We start from the raw sequence: 16,805 nt of genomic DNA, 5'->3' as shown, positions 1-16,805 counted from the left end.
CCTACATGCAGCTCCCTCAAACAGCTTTTGGCCATATTTCAGCAACACAAAAAGTATTTAAAGTTACTGCAGGCTTTGAGGGGCTGTGCTTTCTCAACATATTGTTGGGAAACAAACAGCTGGGTGGAAGTGGACATGAAGGGAAAACACTTTCTTTTATCTCAGGGATGTCAATGTCAAACTCATTTGGCCCTGCAGCCTACATAACGGTTGCTGGGTCAGTCTGTGGACTGGATCAGGACCATGCGTTGGAACCAGTGCGCAGGGCCAGTCCAGCGGGGTTACAGATGCAGTGCATGCCTCATGATGGCCTAATGTGCTGCGTGCAGAGTGTGTCCCAGAAGCGGACCAGCGTGTGCTGCATATGGCGTGTGGGGCTTGACTGACTGCACGCACTGCATGCAGCACAGGGGCTTTGCACAGGCTGTGCGCTACATGTGGCACCTCCCTGGACCAGCCCTGCACATTGGCTCTTGTACAGCCCAGTCTTGACCAGAGTCAATGGCCGGGGCCAGTCCAGCGCCAGCACTTCATGCAGTGTGCACTCTGGCCTGACGTCCTGTACTACATGTAGTGCTGTGGCACTGGAGCAGCCTGAATGCCAGATGGCTCTGCATGCCATATGCGTCTGAGACACAGGCCAGATCATAGGGCTCCACAGGCTGGGTCCAGCCTGTGGGCCATATGTTTGATGCTGTTGTTTTATTTAGTACATGATCTTTCTCACTTGGCCAAGAAGGTGTAACCATTTGGAAAACAAAATGCTGAGCCATCTCTTCATTAAAATATGCCTGTAATGTTTCGTAAAAGAATATCAAACAACGCAACCCAATACATGCCAACCTGACCCTTCTAAAACTGAATACCCAGTTTGCTTTTTTCTATTTTGTAGTTGTTTCTTTTTAAGTTCTCATGCATACCAATACAGTACACTTCTTGTTACTGTTTCTCTTTTGTGGGACATATGGCTAAGCATTTAAACTAAATATGCAAATTGAGCTGAATACATATTTCCTGGGGTATATTTTTAACAAGCTATATAAAGAATTTTTTATACTACCGGTATTTACAAGAGATACTACAATGATTGGCCTTCTATAAATACCTAAGACCTTAAAGACAGATTAGATATAAAATTTGCTTTAAAGGCCATCAAAAGTAGCTCTGACAGTCTGTGAATTAAAATAAATGTTTGCTGCTGGTTTTTTTAATGTAAAAAGAACTGGAGTTTGTATAAAGTTAGGTCCCTTAGCCCTTAGTCACATCCTTTAGTGTGGTGTGTTTTCATTCTTGTTCTCTTTCTGCTCATGAATAACTCCATTGTGGCAAATGGAGTTATCTACGTGTAATACTGATATAAGGTAAGTTTTCTTATCTCTTCATAAGAAGCTCGATCCTATTACCATAAGTACTGAGCAACAGCTCCAGAAGATGCTGAAAAAATTGAACTTCCCATGTAGCTCTTTGCAAGGATGAGGCCTAAATTATCACCATTTCTTTCGAAGCTTATGAAATAGTTTTCTCTAGCAAAGAACTCCCGTTGTTGCACTCATTTTGTGACGTGAAAGATTGGATAAGAAACCCTCTGCAAGAATGATGCCAGTACCACTCAGTTTGCTGGCAGGAAATGAACTGCTGTCTCCAAATAATGTATGTAGCACAAATGCTCTGCTTTCAAAGGCCCTTGGGTTCAGGTGGTAGCTTTATAGGCACTCCTGAATTTAAAGCTGTGTCCTAACTAGGAGATTTTGGCAGCTTATAGCAGTTCACAGTACTTAGCCACTAAAATCCCAGTAGGTTTTATAGCATGTTTTCTTACAATGTATCATGGAATGTGGGAACAGTGCATCATGGGAAATAGATACTGCACTGAAGAAATGGTGACTCCTTGAAGTTAACCCCATGCAGTGATATTTTATCCATCCTTTGTGTATTACCACACTTTACAGATGGTTTTTTTGAAAGCCTAGTCCTTTGTATTTTCTCTCCATGCCATCTGCATGAATGCTTAAGAGAATTCCACCATGCTTGATTCCATTCTCTTTTGTTTCTTCACCAAATGGATAATGGGAGCATGAAACTGGGAGGTTCTTATGATCTCTATGCAGAAGCATACAAGGAAAATGAATGAATGTTGAAGTCCCCTATTGCTGTGGCCATTTTCACTGAGATTTGCACAACCATTGGGCATGACCTTAAGTCAGTCTAGAAGAAATCATTGTGATGTCAGAAACAGTTGGATTCCCAAACTGTGGAAAGGCAATAAGACAGGACTTATCCTGATTGTGGTACTCCTGGCCTCTGAATACATCAGTAGGAAAGGGTCCTCCTTTCTAATGATGCAAGCATTTGTAGATACCAGGGGCAGTTCTCAGACATTAAGATTGACTGGTCAGGGAAGGTACAGGCATCTATGCAAAACTGCCAATTGGACACTATTGGGAGTACTAAAATTCCATTCTGGGAGACCCAACCTACCTACTAGTCTCTGGCTACCCAGCCTTCTCCCTAGCTTTTGAGAGTATATAGTGTTAACCTGGGCAGCAACAAAGATGTGCTTAATTTCTGACTAACCAAATATAACCTGACAGTTTGGTCTGCTTTGGGGGATATGAAGGAGAGTGCTGAATATCTCACAGTGAAGCTGGAATTAAGAGCCAAACATCCCCATCATTATTTCTCCCTGCTGTATCCAGACCAGTAGTTGCAAGGCTAAAGGGGAAGCATGGTAGAGGAAGAGATGGACAGATTTTATGGACTTCACGACATCAGATACAAAGGGTATGACTATAGGACACAAAACAGAGGTAAGCAAAACTACCTGAACTAGCACTTCAAGTGCCAGCTGCCAAACTGGGGGCAATATAGCCATGTGTTTCATCTGACCTAATTAGCTTTGCTGAACCTCTTGAGAAGCAGAACTAATTAGCCTGAGTAGCATAAATGTAGCTATACTACCTCCAGGTTAGAAGCTTCCATGTACAGGGCTAGTGTTTCCCTGAGTCATACATTACCCAAGGGCATAAACTAGAGCCCATCATGATGTTGTTGGATGTAGGAAGAAAGTCTGTTGCATTAACACTGTCAAAATTATGGTCTGTAAAGTCAAGAAGGAAGAGGCATAGAGAATGCAAGTTGTTTATCACTACACTGCCTAAAGCCTGTATATATAAAGTTGTAGTTTTCTTTCTCACCCACAGACATAAAGTGGCATTCTTGGAGTGGTGCTACTGTTTGTGGGTTCAGTGGTTTCTTTGGGATAAAAATGGAGTGGTGCAGGATGTAGTGTACAACATCAACAACTTTCTTCAGCATTTTTACCTGATGCTTAAGTAGATTCATAATGTCCTCCTCCCACCTAATTATGCTATTGCCTCTTCATCTGCCCTTCTTTGAAGATGTTCTCTTTTCATTCCTTCTCCCAGAGCACTCTTTCTGCCTACTATTTCTCAGCCAGGCTTATGCATTACACCAAGGAGGGAAATACCCTCCCTGGAGCATGTACATTGGTTCCTTCTCAATACCAGTCTTTCTGTTGAGGATGTTCTTTTCAGGAACACTCCAACCAGGGATGCTCTTAAAGACGAGGAAGTTGACTTACAAGGCTAGCAGAGAGGGAAAGGTACCTGTAAAATTCATGAAGTATTCTTCTATATATTTGGAATGGGCAGAACTGCTGGGCCAGCATGTGTAGAAGCCTGTTGTAAGAAACACCAACTCATGGTGTCATGGTGAGTTCAGCTGAGTAATAACATTCCTATATTTCAGAGGTGGCCTTGGGGGAGGATTGTGCAGGAAGGGAATTGCTGAAAGGGCCTTAAAAAAGTAAAAGTTAAAGAAAATCATAACAGGGTGTTCTGATTTTGGCTGATACTTCACTGTAGAGAGTAACCAAGGTTCAGAGAAAGCAAGTGCTCCAAGGCAGGCAGAAGAAATGCTGGCAGCTTCATTGTTCATCTGCTGATACACACTTCACCATCAGTGATGGTGCTGATGGAAAAGCATGCAGAGCGATGCAAAAGGAGTCCTATCATGGTAGAAGAAACAAAGTAGCTCTGTATAGGGAACTCAAGGGAAAAATAGGGCTGTTTTTGCTTGAGCACTGTATAAAACAGAAATCTCTGTGCAGGTGAACAAGATTATCTGCAAGGAAGCACAGGCTGAGCAAGCAGCATTACCTTCAGTTGCTGCAAAAAGCTGGAGACCAGGCCTCTACCTCCCTTGTACTCCTCCCACTTTTGTCTACCTAAGTAAGGATATGAGTAAACACCTGAACAAGACCATGTTTACATGTCTGCAAATAATTTTTCCAGGGAAAACAAAACATCACAATGTACCATCTCAGTGAAACTATACACTATTTATTTGGATTATCTATTTATATTATGTACCAGCCCCATTTTCTGACTGGAAAAATATGTTTATTAATGTGTTTTTCTTAATGTGCATTAAATTGAGTACCTCCAATGTGAAGTACTAAATGCTCATTAAGCTGCCATACTGCGCAGTAGTGAAAGCATGTTTTTTCAGTGATGCTTTAGGCACAGTAGCCTATTTTTCCTGATCATTAGTGTATTAGCATAGTTTTTTCAGTGATGCTTAATGCACAGTACTATAGGCTACTGCACATTAAAGTGCATGTGTAGCAGGGAGCTTAGATTTCTCAGCCCTTATTATTTACTATCCTGGTAAGCTTCTACTAAATAAACCATTGTGCCCAATCTACAATTCCTTTTGGTCTATGCACATGGAAAAGAGCACTATATTAAAACTGGGTTGGGGTCACTGAGAAGGAATAAAGGAAAGAAATGAGAGAGAAGGAAAGAAAAACTACTAACTTTCCTTCCCTTGATACAATGTGTTCATTGGGACTAGCTCTGGCTTTGGCTGTCGCTGCCCAAATGGTGGTCTGGGTCTGCATTGCCACCCCCTTCCTTCTTGTCCAAAGTAATTGTCCTCCTTTTCTTTGCAGTAGAGCTGGAGAAAACCTTGTTAAACCTGAAGAAAACAATCCTTAAAGATGGTATAGCTTTTGGATATTTTGTTTTGTTTGGTTGTTTGTCTTAATTAAGGGTGATCCTGTGATAGGTCTGGTGGAGATCCTTGGTCTTGGCTTGGTGTTGCTTAATATCCCACTCTCATACACTTCAGCCCTCCTCTGACATCCTAATAGGCTCCTAATAGACATCTCTATTCCTGCAGTTCCCATGGAGTTGAATTTCAACAGCTTCCTATCCTCAGAAGATGCAGATATCCAGCACTTCTTTCTTGCCCAAGGCAGGAGCACAGAGTTTGGTGTGCATGTCTCTTCATAGCCAGCCATGTTTTTTTATTCATACATGTGGACTGCTAGGAAGAGATGCTTTTCCAGAATAAAGGGCAGGTTTAAATGGAGGGAAGACTTCCTGCTAGCTTGATCTTAGATAGTGGAGCTCAAAACTGTAGCCACAATGGTTATCTAGTGAAGTACTGCTACACCAGTAGAAGTAACGTTAAGCATATATAGGCTTTATGTTGGTGACTGTCTAATGGTTGAAGTCTTTAGTTACTTGGGGAGGCATTTTACATAGCCCACACAGACTTGGAGATTTATAGGTTTACCAACGTCTGAATTCTGTCAGCAGAGCTTGACCTCTATCAGGAAAACATTCTAGTGTAGATTAGGTTTAAACTGTGGCGGTTATTTCAGTTTAAATGAACATCCAGACTACAGGTCCCTATATCATTCTAATAACGGTAATTCTAACTTTTATTTAGATTAAGGCATGTAAATCACAAAGCTAGTTATTATGATTGGCTTCCCAGTCAGAAGGTAAATCCATAAATTGGGGGGGAATAAAAACTGAATGTATACTGAATAATTTAATCAACAGTAATAAATAAGTCTAACTTGTATATAAAATGTATCATATAAAATTCACAAAATATTTTATTAATTAGATTTTTCAAATATTCTCTTTAGAATGCAAAATGCACTGTCATTCTCAAATTAATTATTAATATTTTATTAGAAACAGCCATTTAAAAGAATATTAACAGAATGAAATGCCACTTTTGAAAGGCTGTCTTGATAATTATTAGATACGTAAATAATTAGTTGATTTGCTGATAAATTGTTTACGTATAGTTTATTAATATTTTCTTACACTGTCTTTTTATTTTAAATGAATCTTGGTTAGATTGCTTAAAGCTTATACTAAAATAAAGGTTTTTAGCAATAGCATTTAGTTTGTACAGTGTTTAAAATATAATAATTTATTAATCCTTACTCAGACCTTTTGAAAAAGGTAGGTAAGTGTGATTATCTCCACCATTTAACAAAAGGGAAATTTAGGAATAACCATTCTACAGAAAGGCAACTCTAAATGTTGCAGCTTCTGGAGTTTCAGACATGCTCATCTGTTTCAGTGGAGTTGTCTCCTTGTAGGAAGGGAGAGATTTACTGCATTACTTCATAGATCCCTTGTGCATGTCTCTTGCTTTCTGTCTTCTCCCAAGCTATCAGAGCTTGAATTTATAGCAGCCAAGCCCTGGTAGTTCTTTTGTAGGGTTAGCAGGGGAAAAAGAGGGAAACCTATCCTGAAGTCAGAAATCCACTTACGTGGTATGCTCTGCCCTGCATCATGAATCAAAAAGGAGAGCGCTGAAACCTAGTAAAGAGATGAAGTGATTTGCCCAATGTGAGACAAGGAGCTAGTGACAGAACTGGGATTAAAGCTCAAGAGCTCTTAGCTCCCACACTGAAAGCCAGGTGATGCCACTGATTTTTATACAGATTGACTTAAATGGGGACTTCTGTTTAAAAACTAACATCAAGATACAGCCCTGGGCTGTATAACTGACAGTTTTCTGAAGCAACAAAGGTAACAAATAATATTCTGGTTGAATTCAGTCTAAAAATAAGCACTTTATTGGCCAATTTATGAACTTGAATTGGCAGCATTCTCAAGGAAGGCTACTTGTCTGATGATAAAATCACTCTGACTGATGAGTGCATGTACAGGAGTTCTGTGCAAAAGGAACCAGGTAGTTTCACAGAACAGCAATAATTAACATTACGATAGTAATTTTATGATATGGCTTGCACTTATTTAAAATATTAAAAGAGAACAATGTTGCATTTGAATAACTGTTTTTGTCCTTTGTCATACAGCTGATTTATTAGTATGGATGTCACTACATTGAATGTTTTTATTCTTTCATACAATCAATTCATGTTTAAAGTTCTGCAAACACATTTTAAAAGATGAGTGTAGCAAAAAAAAAATTTGATGTTAATTACCATGTTCACTTGTCTGAACTTTGCCAGCAATCTCCAGGTATGTTTAGGAACATATTGCATGAGACAGTATGTAACTTTTGAGAAATGTCTACACACCAGCTTTCATAAACCTTTATTCTGTCTTTAGAATTTGGAATGATGGGAGATCATACAATTAAAAGTCAGCGACCTCGATCTGTTCATGAGAAAAGGGTCCCTCAGGAACAAGCTGATGCTGCTAAATTTATGGCACAAACTGGTAATACATCAGTTACATTTTTCTATTTACTGTTGTTATTTTTAGCAAAGCCACTGCATGTTTCCATGATCTTTTGCTGCATACTTGTCAGTTTCTGAGCTGATACTTTTTTTGAACCATTTATTATTATTTTTTTTCACCAGTTAAAGTCCATAAATAAAGTAGCTGAGAATTAGGTAGTTCATATTAAAAAAACAACATGCGCTGTCAATGTGGATACTAAATGATTTAGTATGAACATGAGTTTCTTTTAATAATAGAAACAGGCTCATACATGAAAGGCACCATACAGCTTAGGGATAACTACAGTAGCTTACAGTGAAATATGTTTATCTTTAAAAAATAGTTGTTAAGGAATTACTTTACAATTTTAATATAACTAGAACAAATGAAGTCTAATCCCAGATTTAGGCATTTATCAAATTAATTAATTACTGGGAAACTTTAATGTGCATGCATTTAGCATTTAATACCTTTGGCTCAACATAATGCTCCATTCTCCAGTTTCCAGAGTCATAACTTCTACATGAAAGTGGCCATAAATAGTTATTAATTGGATATGTAAATTATCTAACAATTTTACATCTAAGACATATTTTCCAACTTTATTTTAGTAACCTCATCTACTTCTGATAAAGATAGAAAAAATACACTATATACATGCAGCTGTCGTCATGAAAAAGTCAACATTTACCAGCAATTATCACAATTCAAAACCTTTTAAAATCCACAGCAAAGATCCCAGGGACTTCTGTGGGAGATGGATGAAAGTCTGAGATACTAAAGTCACAACTTATTATAAGTCTAGGGTCTTAGCACTGTATCTCAGATACCGCTATGTTGTAACAGTTGGTAAATATTGACTGGTAATGGTAACCACCATAATGCATTCTAATAATTTATTCCATCACAATTTTGTACCATGTAAGCATTGCATGGATTTGAACCAACTTACTCTGTATACCATAAATACTAACCTAGCAAAATGTTTACATCCCTCATGTATAATGTTTCCAGTTTTACAATCATTTGAGAAAATGAGCTATAACTGCTCATGTTACCTTTCTTAGACATAAGGTACTTTACACTTTTATTTTATCAGATTTACAAAATTTCTGGCCTAAGTAATCTGAACACATATGTTTATCATAGCAAGGTAGATGCTGTTTTTGCTAAGCTTTTTGACAAAAAAGAGTGCTGTGGTCTTCCCATTAGTTATACAAGTCTATTTTTATGCCTAACTTCCAACAGTCATTACTAGTATACCTACAGTTATGTCACACACAAACAGAAGAAACAACCCTGGAATTCCCTTTGTTTAATACATTTTTAGTTTAGACCAATTGGAGCTTGTTACTCACATACTTAATTGAGACTTCTGATGCCAGCTGCTTAATATATAGAATAACCTTTGTGCTTATATGCTGCTACTTGATTTCTTTTAATTACCCTAAAAGGTATGTCAAAATCTGCTTTATCTCTTCATATAAACAAATTCTAAATCTGCTACCTAACAGTGTCTAGATATCTACTGCAGTGCAATTACTGTGGGTGTTAGAGAATTACATGTTAAAAGCACTACCATTATTATGGAAATTTTGTGACTGTGGACTGGGAGATGGGAGTTAAAATATATAAACTTGGTGTCCAGGGTTTTATTTGGGAAATGTAAAAGATATATGAGCAGAGCATATAAAATTGTATGCCTAAGTTTGAGGAAACATACCTTTTGTCTACTGTAGGTTAAGTCATTTTAAATAATGCTGTGCTTTTTTTTTGGACATAGTTACTAATTTTCATCTCTTCATTTTGATTTTACTTTGTAGTGATCATTTTACCACTGTGATGCATTCATTTGCTTGTGATAAAATTAATGTGATATCGTCTTAAACAAAACCATAAGGATTTTCTAACATTATTCATGTTTTTACCCATACGCTAAGGAAGATGATAGTCTTTATACCTGAAGTTTTGAAAGCAGAAATAATTTAGGTTTCTTTGAGTTTATATCAGTTCTTGTATTTTAGCGTGTTTATTTTCTTAAATGAAATAAAGAATAAATAAAAATGTGTAGTAAAACTATACACCTACCTTGGTCTTCAAAGTAAGGACAAAGAGATGGTAGAAATTTAAAATAATGTGTGGGAAAAGAGTAGAGGTCTAGAAAAGAGTTATGAAAAACAGACTTTAAAAAGTGGAACCAATCCAATACCCATCGACTCAGTGGAAAAATTCCAACTGACTTCACTGGAATTTAGATGAGGTACAACATGCATTGGTAAAAATGTGTCTGTGAATGATACTAGGCAGTGCTCCATATTTAAAACATTCAAACAAATATTTTGTTAATGATGTAATTATCCAATATTTGTTATTTTTTGTTCCTGAAATTATCCTTTCCTTAGGTGTTATGGGACTTAGAAAATATAAATACAGGTAAGTGTTTTATAGATCAATGAGACTTCCCAGACAGCAAGCTTTATTTCCTCCTCCATGTCTAGCAACTGTGGAGAATGAGAGGTCAATATTTTGCCACTCAATTTGAGATCACAGGTTTAGCGTGGTAGGTTTAGAATAAAGAACTGAAGGGAAAGCGAAATATGAAAGTGAAGTATGAAGTGAAGAGAAAAACAAAAAGTGTGGTTTGGGTTTATGCAGTCTAAATTTAATCTAGACTATATAGAATAGAATAGGCTATATTTACTAATAAAGAAAAGAAGTTGGCTGCCTATTGTAGCATGTCTTTATACCATTCTCCCTTTGAAAAAAATACAATAACATCAATCATTTCTGTGGACAAGCCATAGTGAAATGATAAAAGTAACATAATGTGCAAAAGAAACTGGAATATTTTGTGAGACGTCTGTTCTTTGATTTCAACAGTTCGGTGTTGCTTAGAATTTATTTGGCTAGTTAGCCCATTTTGTTTGTTATGCTGTTGTGTACATCTATGTTGCTGTGTTAACAACAATAAAAACATAATACTTTATTTCACTGCAACCACATTGTAACCTCTCAAACAACCTAAATACTGTTGTTTACAATGTTGAGCTATTCTTCATTTATTTTTATTCCCATGTCCCTTTCCTTTCATATGCTTTCCTATTTCTTCTTCTCATGTAGCTTCTGTAAGTTTCTCACATACTCCCAGGATACACACTGCATGACAGGATACTGTCCCAGTCTCATGAAATAGTCCTATTCCTTTTAAAGAAAACATTGTGGTATTTTGTAAAGTCTTAATCCAATGATGAACTAAGCATGTGCTTAATTTCTCCTGACCTTTGTGGAAACTACCCATTTGCTTAAACTTAAGCACATGCTTAAGTATCCTACAGGATTGGGGCCCTGATAACTGATTATAAAATATATACATTTTTCAACTCATTAATATTACTCTTATGATTCACTTGATATAACATTTCTCAGTACTGTGATGCTACTCTTGTTCATCATATTACAAAGTTTAAGAACAACTTTTCTCCAGTTTAAGATTTCCAGCATTTTTAATTTTTAATACCTAATTTCCGTATTTTAATAGCAGTGTACTGTTACCAGTTCTGTGCAGGATAATGGATAATATACATTCAGTATATAGGACTGTTTTACATAATGAGGAACAAATTGAGAAGGATGGCTTTGACTTTTTGTTCTGTTTGACCTTTCATTTAAACTACTTTAACAAAGGCAAAGTCAAGTGTCAAAAATGGAAGAAGAAAAAAAAAAAAATATTATGAAGGATTTTCCTCAAATAGAAAATACATTTTTTTACTACATTCTTCCTAGGGTCTATCATATATGTTATATTAAAATACTACAATTACTGGTTGCTTACATGGTACTTCATTTAATTTTTTCAGCCCAAATCATGAAACAGCCTAATCAAAATGCCATACCAGTGAGGTTATTAAAGCAATAAACATGCTTAATTTACTCCTTAAACCTCTTAAAAATGAGTGAAAAGCTTTTAAGAATCACATTTTGTGAACTTCTACACCTAGAGAATCTCAACCATTTTGTTGTTCATAAATATTATTGGAACATTACACAATTTAATAAAAAGGTAAAGGACTTGTATGTTCTATTCATAAGGTAGACTTCCTTGTTTCTTGAAAATGCAGCAGATTTTTCTGTGCAGGGATTTGGTGAGGCTTTGAATAGCCTTAGGACTCCTACTAAATGAGCTAGTGGAGACCAGCATGTTGCAAAGGTGATGTGCTTGGTTTATCATGAAAAGGAAGGGCGGGACAGATGCCCTGGTCCAGAAGAATTATTTCTGGAAAATCACAATGTAAGACTTTATGTATTCTTGGAGGATACTGCCTGAATCTTTCTGACTGGAACATTTTCCATAATTACTCACTTCTGTGGTCAAAATCTTGGAAGAATAGATAGAGGTATAGTGATGCATGCGATGTAGATACAAGGTCATACATTACAATTGATTTTGGGACTAAGTTCCCTCATATTTAAAAGCTGCATGATATGGCCAACAGTATCACATTTTATAATTACGTAATGGAGCTAACTGAATACCTTTCTACACATTTTTTTTTTTAAGATTATTCAATTATATTCTTTCAGCCATCTTTTGCATCTTCCCAGACTTCTTCTTTACTTTAGCTTCTTTTCTGCCTTGGAGAACTTATAACAACAGCAGAGTTTCCCAATGCCTGAAGAAGGGTACTTGTGCCTGAAAGCTTGCAAAGAACTTTTTTCCAACTATTTAGTTGGTGTAATAAAAGATATAACATCTACCCAAAGAACCTTGCCTGAGTATGTCCTTAGACCAACATGCCTACAACCAACAATTCATCAGCCATTTTTGCACACTTTCTGTTTGCTTCTTTGTCAACATAGGAGTGATCAAGTTTTCATTGTATGAATGCCTTTCAAAATTTCAGAATTACATGTAGGAGTATGCATGTTAACTGAATTTTAAATGTCCTTGCCTGAGTAGGGCTCATAAGGTTAGGGAATAGAAGTTATATCATGTGATACATCTCACTAATACCAAACAAACAAAGTTAAAAATAGCCCAAATGGGGCTAGTTTTGCACATGTGCTCTCACTGAATATTGCAGTATGCTGAATAACTTCATCTATTTCAGTGTGATCATGGTAGTGGACATTATGAGTAGAACTGGGAGTTCGCTTACTTTTGTAGATCCATAGAAAATCCATGGGAAAAAAGTTGTTCGCTGTTTTGAAATAATGAATTTGAGGATATTACAATCTGCATGTGAATATCCTGTGAGCAGAAATAGCTGAAAAATTGTTGAACAGAGTAGTAATTATGAATTATTTATTCAGCTCTACTGAGTTGTACCTATCAAATGAGTCCATTGAAAATAGGGGTAATGGTAGTAAACAATAACAGTGCTAAAACAACAAATACCCTAGGGCATCTTAGCTCAAAGGCTGGTAATACAATCCCAAAATGAAATATCAAATCATATTTCCTATCCCACTATTCACATTAATATTTGTGTACTTGCTGCAAAATGTTCCTCTTTAGTCAGGAAGTTTCTTGCAAATGCTTTGTACCCTTCCCTATCTCTTTCTGTCTCTTCCCCAACAAAAGAATAAGGCTTATTAAAAAATATTTTTTTGCCATTGTCATGTTCCCTTACACTATCACTTAGCCTGCACAGTGGAGAGATCAGCATAAACAACAAAAATGAATTATTTTCTATGTAAAAAATGACTTTTCTCTATTGTTTTAGTGTCCTGAGGGCAAAATTATTCCTGGAATGTTAAAGGACAATAACTCTTACAAAGCCATAAGTGATGCTAAGTGATGAAATAGTTTTACTCTGGCAGGTGTTGTGTGCCTTCAGCTTTTGAGTGTATTTATTTTCTATTCACTGCACATTTTCATAGGTGCTTTCTTTCCTTGAAATTTTAAGTATTTACTTTAGTATGCTTGTCTTTAAATTATACACAACTGTATGCTTACCATAACAATTTCAAACATAAAAGTTGTATTAATACTTATGGCTATATTCATGTTTGTTTGTTGTCTTGAATGCAGGTGAATCTGGTGTTGAAGAATGGGCCCAGTGGAGTACGTGTTCAGTTACTTGTGGTCAAGGGTCGCAGGTGCGAACCAGAACTTGTGTATCACCTTACGGGACACACTGCAGCGGCCCTTTAAGAGAATCAAGGGTTTGCAATAACACTGCCCTCTGTCCAGGTAGTGTTAGCAGCCAATAAATAAAATTGTGGATGTTTTTGAATTGTATAATGCTAAAATTTTGAAAATATTTTTGGAACTTTCATTGCATAGAGGCACATTAAGTAGAATGGATTAGTGCAATACTTATTCAGCTGTGAAATGTTATTATATAGATGATTATTTCCACTTTCAGAGCAGTCAACAAACTGAATATAGGTACATTTTCTGTCAGTTCCAGATCCAATGTCTCAGTCTTCTTGATTGGAAAAAAATCCAGGCAACAAATGGCATTTTTAGGGGAAGAAATATTTATCACCAACAAATTAAGAAGATGCAAACACTCCACTGATCAGCAAAGGGGACTAAGTTAACTTACTGTCAAGCAATGACATTATTTAGCTGCTTACTATGGCCAGGCCATACTCATTATGTAGTAATCCCCTTTCTTGTGTTTCCTCTTTCTGGTGGGCCACACTGACTACTTGAAGTGAAACCTGAGGTAACGGTTCATGTGCAAGGTCCTATTCCTCCACTGTAGTTCCCAACCTCTCATAATCATACTCATCATCTACTGATTTCCATGACCTTGGGATATGACTTATCATATGGGGTGGAAAGCAGAGAATGAACTGGACTATTGTTTTACAATTAAATCTCTGCAGTGAAAGGAGTAACCATTCCCTAAAACTCCTGAAGAACATGACCCCAGAACCACAGTGAACCTTCTGGTAGTTCTAGGGAGATGGAGGGGAAGATGTCTTTATACAGAAGGTCCTTGGTGCCTGATTGACATTAGTAATGAATTGCAGAATCAGCCTTCTAATCTATTGCTTGTGTTAAAGAATTGTTGAGTGGTGAGATCATTTCAATGTTGATGATCACTGTAGGTTGTATATCAATTTCATAAGCATTTTGGGAATTTATGAGATGAAAGATACTGTAAAATATAAAATATTATATGTAGGTAAGTGACTGCCTTAATGAGCAATAGTGTCAATATCTGATGGTTTTATGTTTTGCTATAGATAAGCAATTAATATAGGATTTATTAATACTGTCTGGTGTAAAAGCCCAAGCAAGCATGGAATTGATCATTTTAAATACGTCCACACAAGAATCCCTATTATTTCCAAAAAAGGCTAGAATAGCTCAAAGAATAATGGAGGTTTCTCTTGATTTAAAAGTTAGCCAAATACAAAAGAAAATTTGCAAACTAAAAAAAACCAACCCACTTCAGTATAGTCCCCTTAGGAACTGTATGAGTCATCAAATCTCAGAGAGTACACTAAGATGCACATTTTCTGCCTGTTTTCACTATCTTCCCAGTACTATCTAAGAACCACTAAGTGCCTTGCATCTGTTAAATTTGGTTTATTTTATAGGATAAATTTATGTCTAATATTGCTGCTAAAGCGTTATAAACTTCTCATTCATAGGTCAAAGCAAAAAACTGACTATTTATTATCATGTGATTCAAAAGTCAAAGATATGTATCATCCAAATATTTGATTAATTCTTTAAACTCATGTTCTTTAATAAGCTGTAAAAGCAGGCACACAAAAATGACGCTCTATTTCTTACAGTACGTTTCCTTAAAGATACGAGGGCTCTTCCTGAAGCTCTTCAGCCTCTGGGTATATTTCATTATTTGGACACTCACAGTGAGCAAAGTCTTTCATGTCTGACTGACTATCCTGTGACACAATGAACAAAGTCACTTTCACTACCACCACAGTTGACATCTTCTTGAGACTCTATAAATTCACTGAGTTATTTCACATAAATAATTGTAATTTAGGGCCATCCCTGCTAGCCAATAGACACAATTATACCCCAGTCCTTTAGCCCCACTAGGCATGTCCCAGTGAGCATGCATATGTGGTTTGCAGTGCCTCAAAACAGGTTGAGGCACCACAAATTGCAGGCAGTGCACATGCAGCTGTTCACCATGATGCTAATTAGCAGCACGGTGAGGTTTTTTGACACCGGGAACTGTAAGCGTCCAAAAAACCCACCGCTAAAAAAAGAGTTGTGGAGCATGTGGCAGCAGCGTGAGCCACCAGAAAGGGAGCTTGGCTAGCCAGAGCCACACTCTGAATTCAGCCAGGCTCCAAGTGGCCAATGTAGAACTACTGCTGCCCCAAAAGGCCCCCAGGAGCCCAGGTAGGGCTTGGAACCTGTGCCGGCCCCAGCCTCCCCTACCTCACTCAGGTCACTTTACCATGCATTGGAGGGTGTATGCAGGGGCATGCCTGGGGGAAAATAGCAGGAGCACAAATATGTGCAAATGCTTTTGTCTCGCAGGAAACTCATGCCCCAGCACATGTGTGCTCGTTGGGATGCACCCACTAATTCCTTGAGGTACAACCTGAGGCAAAGGTTCATTTGCACATACCTTCACTGTAGTTCTAGACCACTCACAGTCATACTCATGACCTTCTGGCTTCCATTGCCCTGGTATAAGACTTATCATAAATGGGGAACAATAGAGAAGAAATTGAGTGGTGCTGGATATATACAAGGATTAGTGTGCATTGCAGTTGGCAAGGCTGGAGTTTTAAACATTTATGTTTCTTAGCAATAGCTCTCTGGATTCTCATATTTCCATATACAAACCTTGTTTATTATTATCTCTGTCTCAGCCCAAGAGCTACATGAATCTGGATTGCCCCTGGTTTAAAGCAAAATAAATTGTTTGTTGTCCAACTAAGAACAACAACTCTTCATATATATGCTGGTGCATATTCCATTCATTTCTACCATTCCATCTATTTCAAGTAGATTGAACACCATAATTACAGCAAGCTTTTATATCTCCATAAATACTCTCTGGATAGCAAAGTAGAAGCTCCCATGCCTCGCATTCACTTTAATCGCCATACACGCATAAAAATATCACTCAGGTCTCTTCTGACCTTAAAATCCAGAAGCATCCTACCTCCTGGGGAATATTCAAAGCATACAATGTCATATGGAAGATAGCAAGCCAGTTCAAAAATTGTAACAATGCATCCTCAAGCAAAATGTTATCCCCAAGAACTAATACCTAGTGAGGATCATTGGATGTGCCTCAAAAACCTATCTACAAGCTTCAAGGATCAGGATCT

At 37.2% G+C, this 16,805-nt stretch overlaps 1 protein-coding gene across 1 annotated transcript in view; it reads left to right on the top strand.

Annotated features, from left to right (window-relative positions):
• The window catches only part of ADGRB3 (adhesion G protein-coupled receptor B3), a 738,716-nt gene that overhangs the window by 263,518 nt on the left and 458,393 nt on the right, over positions 1 to 16,805 (top strand). The window contains exons 3-4 of the mRNA XM_006016642.3: positions 7,410 to 7,520; positions 13,555 to 13,716. Coding sequence (XP_006016704.1) covers positions 7,410 to 7,520; positions 13,555 to 13,716 — 273 coding nt within the window. The remainder of the gene's footprint in view (positions 1 to 7,409; positions 7,521 to 13,554; positions 13,717 to 16,805) is intronic.

This window comes from Alligator sinensis, unplaced genomic scaffold, assembly GCF_000455745.1.
Source record: "Alligator sinensis unplaced genomic scaffold, ASM45574v1 scaffold499_1, whole genome shotgun sequence".
NCBI classification, from domain to species: domain Eukaryota; kingdom Metazoa; phylum Chordata; order Crocodylia; family Alligatoridae; genus Alligator; species Alligator sinensis.
The sequence above is the reverse complement of the archived record's forward strand: the minus strand, read 5'-3'. Positions and strand labels throughout refer to the sequence as shown.